At 38.0% G+C, this 12,042-nt stretch overlaps 1 protein-coding gene across 5 annotated transcripts in view; it reads right to left on the reverse strand.

Annotated features, from left to right (window-relative positions):
• aggf1 (angiogenic factor with G patch and FHA domains 1) overlaps window positions 1-12,042 on the reverse strand; it is a 73,061-nt gene that overhangs the window by 42,600 nt on the left and 18,419 nt on the right. For all 5 annotated transcript variants that reach the window (XM_073048249.1, XM_073048244.1, XM_073048248.1 and 2 more), the window contains one exon: window positions 2,253-2,571. In XM_073048249.1, the coding sequence (XP_072904350.1) occupies window positions 2,253-2,571 (319 nt within the window). The remainder of the gene's footprint in view (window positions 1-2,252; window positions 2,572-12,042) is intronic.

The raw sequence follows: 12,042 nt of genomic DNA on the forward strand, positions 1-12,042 counted from the left end.
GGGGAACTGGCATAAGGATTGGAATGTGGGGCAGATCAGTAATGTTCATAGTGAACATTCCCTGCCACCTTTGTCCTTAATGTGGTGGAAGTGGTGATTTGGGCAAGGGTATAACTGGGCAAGAGTTTCAGAACAACCCATGTTCAAACATTGGAATGGATTCAAATACCTACTTATACATCGTCGTCTGAACCCTTCGTGCCTAGGTGGCACATGGGGCCTCACCTACTTCTACCGCAAATAGTTAATTTCAAGTCTTGTTGATAGTTCTGTCAGTTCAGTCCACAGCATTAAAGTTTTTAATGTTTTTGGTATTTTTGGTTAACCTTTTATTAAAAAAATTGATTTTAATATTTTAGAATTTAATAGTTTGAATTTTAATAGCTTGTAACCTCATGTACATCAGACATTTATAAAATGATAAATCACACTGTCAATTTTGGCAGTTAGCAAAACCGGAAGCAGAGCTATCTGTTGTCAAGACTCTCAGTGGGCTGAATTTTGTTTTTTGGATTGCCCATAGACTTGCTACTGTCCAATAATATCACTGGAGTTCAGATGCTTCAACGTTCAAATATTCAAAGTGCATTTATTATCAAAGAATGCATAAATTATACAACCTTCAGATTTGCTTGCTTATAGGCAGTTGGAAAAGCAAGAAACCTGAAAGAACCCAATAAAAAAAACCAACCCCCAGTGCTCAGCGAGAAAGAGAGAAAAAAAAGAAAACAAATCACGCAGACAACAGAAGCCAGCAACAAAAGCAGCATTCCAAACCAAATTGAGTCCTTGGATCCAAATCCCCTGAGCAGACCTAAAGCCCTGCCATTCAGTTCATCACACTAGCAGGGCAAATCAGCACAAAGTTTGCAGACATGAAGTACAGAAAATCGGGTTCAGTCTCATTGTCTTAGCATCACAGAGAGAGGAATGCCTGGACTATCTGGGCTGGTGTTTAAATTGTCCAATCCTTGCATTAGGACCCGGTCCTGCCATGGCGAATTGCTCCAGGCCTGGATCTCGCTGCCAGAGAAGCCATTCTTGACCTCTGCAAATTAACGTGGTGCCCAAAGCCTGACACCCTGCCTTAACAGTCTATCTGGGTCAGCATTTAGATTGTCCAGATAGTGTATTGGTCCTCGCATTAGGACCCAGACCTCGCTGTGGAGAATTACTCCGGGCCTAGAACACGCCACCCAGCGATTCACTTCGGAGCTGGATTCGGTGCTGAAGAAGCCATTCTCCACCTCTCCAAATTGGCTCAGTGCTGAGAACGATCCACCCTCGCATCCTGGCCAGCCATTGAAACTTGTCTATCTTGTCTTCTTCACTCCAACCAGCACGGCTCGAACTGCAAGTGCAGCAATTTTGCAGCGCACCAGCAGGGCACATCTCGTGAATTTGTTTTGCCTTTGCTCACCTCTTTGTTGATGCAGTGATAGTTTACCACAATTTACTCCAAAAAATATTATTAATAATGTTTTTAATTGAATTCCTTTGCTTTCAAACTACCAGTAAGCTCTCATGTCTTCTATAGCGCTATCTCAAACTGTAATTTTCCGGTCAATAAGATATGCTTACTCCATTCCAACAACATATGGATGGCCACGGAGAGATGGTAGCCTATAATTTCGATTGGGAGTACACAGGCATATTGTCTTTTATCTCCAAGCAAATTTCCACTTAATGACAGTGATTGCTGTTTCATATTTTTCTACTACTGCCACTGTTGCTAAGTACAGCTTCCCTACCTGCAATATTTGCTTCAGTGTTTCCAAATATTATATTCTGAAGTACTTAATGCAAACTGATGAAAGTGCATTGACCTAAAGCATAGACTATATTTCTCTCTTCAAAGATCCTGCCTGAGAGTTTCCTGTATTTTCTGTTTTTATTATAACAATCCTATGATTACATTGTAATTACTGTATTATTGACTACTTCCCCTCTTGATAGGCTTAAATGCAATTTCAGACAGGGGAAAGCACATAGAAATCCCTTTGAATTATAGGATTCTGGACTCAGGAGAAAAGATGTCACAATTACTGCCTCCATCCAATACAGGACACAGCAGTATTAAGCTGCATTTGGGAATTCTTATTATAAACTAAGCTTTCATTATTAAGTGATTTTAAAATGCCATTCAAATATAGTATGCCTCAGTATAACTAACTTTTCCCTTCTGATTATTTATATATCTATTCAAGTAGCATTACTTAAAACAACACTCTGTCGATTAAAACATCACTTACCTTCATTCATAAAATCATCTTCACCTTCATCTGATTCTTCTGTCTCTTCATCTATTAAACTGCTTTTCTCAGAATCTGTGATTTCTCCTTCCTCTGGTTCACTTGCAAACCCAGCCTCTTCCTCTTCTTCCAGCTTTACTTCAACATCCTCTTCACCTTGGATACTCAAGCCTAGATTTGAATTGAGTCCATTGGAGGAACTCTGATCAATATCCACCATTTTTGTTTTCTTTCGTTTTTCTGCTGATGGTAACTCATTCTCTTTCAGGTCCCAAAACCTGCAATTACTTGAAGCTTTCGATATTTCAGCTTCAATATCCTGAGAGGAAATAACATAAATATATTTCAAGGACAAGTCTTAGAAATGTTTTATGGCAGAATCTCAAAATTAAATAATACAATAGGATAAGGTGGAGAAATGGCAAATGGAGTTTAATCAGGACACACAAAGTACTGCACTTAAGCAGGTCACACAGGACCCTTCAGAGAAATGAAATACAGAGAAACCTTGGGGTCCAAGTCCTTGAAAGCAGCAACTCAAGGTGGTAAAGGTGGCTTATAGCATACTTGACTTTCTTGGTCAGTGCACTGAGCAGAGTAATTTTCACATCATGTTGCAGCTGCATAAAAATTTGGTTAGGCTACGTTTGGAGTAGTGTCTGCATTATAGGAAAAGTACGAGGCTTTAGACAGGATGCAAAAGAAGTTCACAAGGATGCTACCTGGATTAAAAATTTTTGAATTCAGTTTACACAGAGTGCTGCCAGAGGAGGTGGGGTGGTGGGGACAGATATAACAGCAACATTTAAGAGACATTTAGATGAGCAGTGGGGTAGAGAAATATAGACTGCATGCAGAAAGATAAAGTTAGTTTAAATAGGCATCATTAGCTTAAGATGAAGCAGGCATTGTGGGCCAAATCGACTGCTTCCATACTGTACTCTTCTACGTTTGTTAAGTACAATGAAAATTTTCAGGAAAGTATTGGATATGTGCAAAGAAATTCTCACTCCAATCACTATATTAACAGCTACTATCGATTAAGAATGATGCATATACTACTACTAATACAATTGAATATCAGATGACTGGGAGTGAAATTCAGGAAACAATATCCAGGAGAATATAAAAAGTTTTCCTTAATAAATTAACTTTTTAAAAAAACTGGAATGATTAATGTGTTTTAATTAAGTGCAAAACCTTGGTTGTGATCTTACAATAAATTACTAAAGCAACTTCACAGTGGAAGTCATTAGCAACATACCTGATAGCCAGAGGTCTCAGGGAATAGAATTAGGTACATTCAAGATTACTAGAGAGAAAGTGCTTGGGAAGCTAAACGGACTAGGGATAGATAAGTCTCCCGGACACGATGAGGTTCACTCACGGGTTCTGAAGGAGATTGTGGAGGCATTGAAAATGATCTTCCAGGAATCAATGGACTCTGGCATGGTTCTAGAGGATTGGAAGGTCGCAAATGTAGTTCCATTGTTTAAGAAAGGAGGGAGGCAGCAAAAAGAAAATTACAGACCTATTAGTCCGATATCGGTAGTTGGAAAGTTATTGGAGTCGATCCTCAAGGACGAGCTTATGAAATACCTCGAGGTGCATGACAAGACAGGCCCAAGCCAGCATGATTTCATGAAGATCCTGCCCCACTAGCGTACTGGAATTTTTTGAGGTAATCTCAAATAAGATTGACAAGGGAGAGGCTGTGGATGTTGTGTATTTGGATTTTCAAAAGGCCTTCGATAAAGTGCCGCATAAGAGGCTGAGCCCATGGAATTACAGGAAAGTTATTGGAATGGGTGGAGCATTGGCTGATAGGCAGAAAGCAAAGGGTGGGAATAAAGGAATCCTATTCTGGTTGGTTGCCGGTTACTAATGGTGTTCCGCAGGGGTTGGTGTTGTGGCTGCTTCTTTTTACACTGTATATCGATGATTTAGATTATGGATTAAATGGTTTTGTGGCTAAATTTGTGGATGACACCAAGACAGGTGGAGGAGCAGGAAGTGTTGAAGAAACAGAAAGGTTACAGAGAAACTTGGGAGAGTTTAGGAGAGTGGGCAAAGAAATGGCAAATGAGATACAATGCTGAGAAATGTACAGTTGTACATTTTGGAAGAAGAACTAAATCAGGCAGATTATTATTTAGATGGGGAGAAAATTCAAAAATTGGAATTTAAAGGGACATGACAGTCCTCGTGCAGGATACCCTAAAGGTTAACCACCAGGTTGGATCAGCAGTAAGGAAAGCGAATGCTATTTTGGCATTCATTTCAAGAGGAATAGTGTATAAGAGTAAGGAGGTGTTGATCAGACTCTATGGGGCACTGGTGAGACCTCATTTGGAACACTGTGTGCAGTTTTGGGCCCGCTATCTTAGAAGGGATATACTGATGTTGGAGAAAGTTTGGAGAAAATTTACGAGGATGATTTCAGGAATGCAGGGGCTAACATATGAGGAGCGTTTGTCAGCTCTTGGACTGTATTCATTAGAGTATAGAAGAATGGGAGGGGATTTAATAGAAACATTTCGAATGTTGAAAGGGTTGGACAGAGTAGATGTGGAAAGGCTGTTTCCCTTGATGGGTGAGTCCAGGACAAGAGGCCACAGTCTTAGAATTAGAGGGTACCCATTTAAAACAGAGATGAGGAGAAATTTTTTTAGCCAGAGGGTCGTGGAGTTATGGAATTCGTTGCCACTTGCAACTGTGGAGGCCCGATCATTGAGGGTGTTTAAGGGGGAGATTGATAGGTACCTAATTAGTCAGGGTATCAAGGGATATGGGGAAAAAGCCAGAAATTGGAACTAGATGGGAGAATAGTTTAGCTCATGGTGGAGTGGGAGAGCAGACTCAATGGGCCGAATGGCCTACTTCTGCTCCTTTGTCTTGTGATCTTGTGAACTTCAACATACTTAACCAATATCTGACCACATTACATGACCACATCTAAATTATAAGCAGAATGCCCTTCAGGCCTCCAAGCCTAATCCACCATTTAATAAGATCATATACGATCCTATTTTGAAGAACCACAAGTTCTTGTTTACTATGTACAAGGTAAAACAAACGTTCAGCTAACTCTATCTCAATCTTCAGATCTACTCATTACTTCTATTATAATCGTTCTACACTTCTAAATCTAAATTTTGTCCGTTACTTTATTCTGCATTCTTTTATTGCTTCATCCTGTTTACCTAAATGCATTGTATAATGACTTGATCTAGATGAACAGTATGAAAGACATATTTCAGTACTAGCAATAATAATAAATCTAATTCCAATACATAACATCTACTCTTACTCGAAAGTGAAATTGAAGGAACTGACAATGAGTGACAACTTCCCAAAATATAAGCAAACAGATTCAACTTTTCCATTAAACTTAAATGATTGATTCAATCTAACTTTTTTAAGATCTTGGCAATCAAGCAATATACATTTTATTGTTTGCAACATCAGCATGAGAAACCAGTTAACAGTTGTTTCCCAGAGGACGTAAGAGGGCCCTAGAAAAGAACCTGGTCTACAAATGAAATAATGGGGAGATAATACTTGTTTAGCCGGTATCAAATAAATACTTTTCATCCTTGATAGTGTAATTCCTCTGGGAATGTAGTCAGCACTGAAATCTATTATAAATTTTGAGACAATATCAAACAAAAGACATGATTACAGATGCTAGAAATCTGAAATAAAATAGAAAATGTTGTAAACATCCAGCAATTGCTCATCAATTTGTGTATTTGAGCTCGGAATGCTTTTTCTCTTTGCTGTTATCTTCTGTAGAAATTCTGCAATTAAAAATGTATTATGCAAGAAATCATTCAGTTAGATTCTCTTCCTCCACCAAGTGAGATTTGAACAAATATCAATTCAAACTGGCTGTATCACCATCTGGTATGGAGGGGTGGGGGAGCTACTGCATAGGATCGAAATAAGCTGCAGAGAGTTGTAAACTTCATCAACTCCATCATGGCCACTAGCCTCTGTAGTTTCCAGGACATCTTCAAGGAGCAAAACCTCAAAAAGGTGGCTTCCAACACCCCCACCACTCAGGACATGCCCTGTTCTCATTGCTACCATCAGGAAGGAGGAACAGGAGCCTGAAGGCACGTACTCAGTGATTAGGAGCAGCTTCTTCCCCTCTGCCATACGATTTCTGAATGGACATTGAACCCATAAACACTACTGCATTACTATATTCTTCTTTATGTTTGCACTTCTTATTTAACTATATATAATATATATTTACTGTAGTTCACATTTTTTCTCTATATTATGTACTGCTGCCGCAAAGACAACAAATTTCACAATGTGCCAGTGATATAAACCTGATTCTGAGAGTCCAGTAAGCTTCATATAATGTTCATATAATGTATGGTGGTTTTCAAATAACCTTCATGAAGACTCTGAATTTTAATTTGGAAACAGCATTTATAATACTGTATCTTTGCCACAAAGCATTTTCATGAGGTTATGATCTTTGCTTGAATTACTCACTTTTTAAATCTCAATGTTCAATAAAATAAAGGGCTACTAAAAAGGATTAATCAATGGAGCAAGGCAACAGAGTTATGTGCCTCAAAGATTATCAAGATTTTAAAAAAACATCTGTTTCAAGTTGTAACATTATGGGTTTAATATCTTCAGCTATTTGTACTAGAAACCTGTTTTTGCCATTAATCTACCTGTTTCTGATTCTGACCATCCCAAAGAGGAAATCTTCAAACTAGCCATTGATTCTGTCATTTGCAGCACCTAGGGACAGGAGGAACAGAATCTAATGAATAGTTGGATATATATTATAAAAAACAAGACCTTAGCAGAGCATTAAGTTTAATGTCCTTTGACACAAAATAGTGACAAAATGGGTCCTGGGCAACTGACCTCAAAAACACCAAAGAGCAAACAACGTATGTCACTCTTCGATCCTGGCTGGGATGACACAAAAGTACGTGTTCATTTCTATAAAGATTTCAACTCACACAAACTTGGAAAATGGGATAAAATTATGAGTATGTACCTTAAAGTGTGGAAAGAACTGAATCGAATATGCCATTCAAATGTGTTTAAATATGAATGATCCTATGTGACAATGTATGTGAATCACTTTCTTTTAGCTCCATATAATAATGACAAAATGTTAGTGACAGCTCAGGAAGAATTGATTTTGTTTTTATACACATTCTTCTTGGTCGTAAGTCAAAAATTGAAAGCTAAATTTTCCTCAAATTGTAGTGTACTGTCACTCAACTAAGTTTGCATTTGTAATACTTTTGCATTCTATACTGTGTCTCATCTGCACAACACAATATTGAGCAGTTATCTGACACCTATATGATCAATGGAAAAGCTGAAAGCAAAATGCTATATACATTAAGCTGTTTCAATGAAATGCATTGATGTGAATGAATGGAGTGTGCATGCCACATAGGTGAAAATGAGAAGGTACAAATGGAAAATATAGAGAATCCTTCAGGCATGCTCTTGATTAGTAAGACAATATAGATTGGAGGGAAATATTAATGGTGTAAAAAATTAGAGTGACAAGAGCAACCACAGATGCCTCAGAACTGCCTTCATTTAAGCTCATGGAATACAGGGACATACTGTACACCTGAATTTTCAAAATAGTTACTTCTATACATAAAGGAGGAGAATCCACTGGAAAGGAAAATTACTAATCATTCCTGTAGGTATCATAAGTTGTTAAAGAGATTATTTAGATGTTAACAACCAGCAAACTAAACTCTTCAAAGATCTGCAGAGCACAGACAGCAATATACCTGTTTGCTTTTGTATTCAGTATGTTTTAATCACACTATGGGTTTATGAAATGTGACAGAACTTTAAAGCTCATGAGGAACTCAACAACATTAGTTCAATTTTTAATTGCTTCCAAAACCACCAATGTCTGATGAGGGGACCAAAACTATGCCTGCTATTTCGATATTTTTAAGTTTTTTGGGGTGTGAACTCTTATTTCGACAATTGCATAGGATAGAAAATTTGTTAAATCCTTTTCCATTGAAAATAGAAGTGTTCCCCTCAGCCATTCTCCTATTCAATGCATTCATTTCTTCTGAAGATTAGTGAAAGAATAAATTTTCCATGCACTTCTAAAGAAAAAAAACTGCCAATTCCTCTTTAGACACCTTTGCCAGTTATTCAGGAATATAAGACTTACCTAAGTGTCTGCACCATCATGCAAATAAATGTATTATATTCAATAAAAGTTAATTTCTTGTTTCTCCAAATTCCTACATGATACAAATAGTCTGTAATTATATTTGTGTTCAGCTTCAAGCAGTCTATCATAACTGCAAAACAAAATTCTGAGGAAGCAACACTTTCAAAAAAATTTGTGGTGATATAATGGAAAGGCTTTGGAATATCAGGAGGCAAGTAATTCCCTGGAGAATATGGAACCTCTGCTCTGCTGTCATTTTCACTACTACTTATGTGGATAAATCAATATAATTTCTTGTCTACGATGATAAAGAGGACAGTAATGACAATGTCACTGAATATCAAATATAGGTGGTTAGACCCTTCCTTGCTGGAGATGGTTTCGCCTGTCACTGTTATTTGCCACTCTTCCATTTCCTGTTTCAGTGTTTAGCATCCTGCATGGAATATAGAACAGTATAGCACAGGAACAAGACCTTCAGCCCACCAGGACGGGGACAACTATGATGCTAATCCAAATTAATCCTACTTGCCCGCACATGGTCCCTCCATTCCCTGCATGCTCATGTGTCTATCTAAATGCTTTTTAAATATTGCTATCGCATCTGTTTCCAATCCTTGCCCAGTAACTCATTCCAAACAACTACCAGGGTTAAAAAAAATTGTCTCATAAATCTCCTTTCAAAGACTCACCCTCACAACTTAAAGCTATGCCCTTTAGTATTTGACTTTGATAATTCCACTGCAATAAAGACTATCTAGCTTATCTACTTTATTCATTTTATCAGGTCACCACACAGCCTTCAAGTGCTCAAGAGGCAACATTCCAAGCTCACCCAAACTTTCCCTCTTGCTAATATTTACTGAGTTACTATTGTTATACTCACAGGTGGTAATGCAGACAAGCTCCCACTACCTATTAAATGCTCCCAATGGCATGTGCCTTAAATAGCCTCTGACAATCAAGTCCAGCTCCTGGCCTTCACGTGTGGCTTAGCTACTAAGCCTAGCAGAACCGTTTCTACTGACAGGAGACGGGGCAAAGGCGAGTTACTGGCACCTTAAAACCAGTCGTTTTGGGGATTTGGGGTTCGTCTGCCATGGTTGGCAGCTCGTCTGCCTTACAACTATATCCACTTATGGGGAAGGCTTTGGGAATAAACGGCAAGGGAGAAATCCAGAGCTGAAGTCCCTCAGGCAGTCCTACATCGTGTTCTCTGCAGTTCCTTTGGGTTCATCAGACGTGTGGAGAGGGAGGCTTACTACATGAGCAAGAGCTTTTTCTATATATCGTACTACCCAGGTTTGCATCTGGTGGTAGGACCCCAGTGAAGATGGCAGAAGTTACAGACAATGTGTTGGATGCCAAGGCTCACGGGGTGATAGGTGAAGACAAGAGGAACTGTCCTTGTTACGGCAGCTGGAAGATGGGGTGAGCATGGATATCTGGGAAATGAAGGAGATGTGGGTGAGGGCAGCATCAAAGGTGGAGGAAGGAAAACCCTGTTCTTTGAAATAGGATATCTCCAATGTCCTGGAAAGGAAAGCCCCATACTAGGAACATATGCAGCAGAGACAAAGAGACTGAGAAAAGGGAATTAAATTTTTACAAGAGATAGGGTGGGAAGAGGTATGATCAAGATAGCTGTGGGAATCAGTAGGTCTAGAAAAGATGTTGGTAGGCAGTTTGTCTCCAGACAAGGAGACAGAGAGATCAAGAAAGGGGAGAGAGCTAGAAATGGATCAAATGAAGTTAAGGACAGGTTGAAAGTTGGAGGCTCTTTTTCCCATTCCTTTTTAATTTTTTCTGATATTTCTGGCTGAATTTTCATGATTATATTATAAATGGTGGCTACTAAACCCTTCTGGCAAGGATTCAGAGCTAAAAAAATTTCCGTAATGTCCACTGGACATAATTTCGGAAAAGACTGTAACATATTATTCAAGAAATTTCTAACTTGCAAATATCTAAAAAAATGAGTTTTAGGTAAATTATATTTATTAGATAGCTGTTCAAAGGACATAAAACTATTATCTAAAAATAGATCACGAAAACATGTTATGCCTTTTGTTTTCCATAATACAAAGGCTTGATCCATAAAAGAGGGTCGAAAAAAGTTAGATATAATAGGGCTTGATAAGATAAACTTATTCAAGCCAAAAAACTTACGAAATTGAAACCATATTCACAATGTATGTTTAACCATGGGACTAGTTATTTGTTTATTCAATTTAGATAAAGAAAAAGAACTTCATTGTCTTATACCCACTGAGCAGTGGGAGAAAATTTTACAATTAGTCAATTCCTCTTCTATTTGTGCTAAACATGCCCTAATATAATTTAAGGTTGTGCATAGGGCTCATATGTCCAAGGATAAACTTGCTCGACTTTACTCTCATGTTAATCCAACCTGTGACAGATGTTATTCTGAAGTAGCTTCATTGACCCACATGTTTTGGTCTTGCCCTTGTTTGCAAAATTATTGGAAAGATATTTTCGGTATTATTTCAATAGTTCTGATTATCAAATTGCAACCGCATCCTATTACTGCAATTTTCACTTTACCAATGGTGGATAATATTTGTTTATCCCCCTCAGCTCAACGGTTGATTGCATTTGTTACATTAATGGGTAGAAGATCTATCCTATTGAAATGGAAAGAAATTAATCCTCCAACTATATTTCAGTGGTTTTCTCAAACTATCTCTTGTTTGAGCTTAGAAAAAATTAGAAGTGTTGTCTTTGATTCTTCAGTTAAATTTGAAGAAACGGAGACCATTTATTCAACATTTTCATATCAGTTAAACTGACTTTTCCTAAACCCTGCTTCTATTATCCTTAATTATTTGGATGGAGGTGCGGAGTTATTGACGCTACTGTGTATATTTGACATAATGCAATGGCCCATGTTGGTTAGGTTTTTTTTTCTTTTTTTGGGGGGGATTTTTTTTCTTCTTATTTACTCCCTTTTTTCATAATTACTATGAGTTTGGGAGGTTATTATATATGGATTATCATCTATATGAATGTATACTTAACCTATTAATTATGTACTTTCAAACTCTCTGTATTCATGTTTCATTTATGTTTGTTTAAAATTAATAAAAAGATTTAAAAAGAAAGAAAGTTGGAGGCAATGTTGATGAAACTGACAAGCTCAGAATGGGTGCACGAAGCAGCACCAATGCAGTTGTCAATGTAGAGCAGAAAGAGTTGGGGGGCATTACTGGGAAGGCTTGGAACATGGACTGTTCAACGCAGTCTACAAAATGGCAGGCATAGCTGGGGCCCATGCTTACCCCTTGAGTGTAGAAAAAGTCTTCCATGCCCTCGTCATAGATTCTACCCTGTTTAGTATGATTATAGTTACACTCATGATGGAGGATATCCTTGGTGTGAAGACAGGATTCTTACCTCAACAAGTACCATATAGTGATCACTTCTACTAATACTATCATTGAAAGATGGAATTCCAAAGGAAGATTGGCAAGGATGATATCAAGTAGGTTTATCCTTTGTGAAACTATTTGTTTCAGAGCCAGTATGGAGGCCAAGGCTTGGCAAGTTCGCAGAGTGTCATGGTAATGGAAA

This window comes from Hemitrygon akajei, chromosome 6, assembly GCF_048418815.1.
Source record: "Hemitrygon akajei chromosome 6, sHemAka1.3, whole genome shotgun sequence".
Taxonomy (NCBI): Eukaryota; Metazoa; Chordata; class Chondrichthyes; order Myliobatiformes; family Dasyatidae; genus Hemitrygon; species Hemitrygon akajei.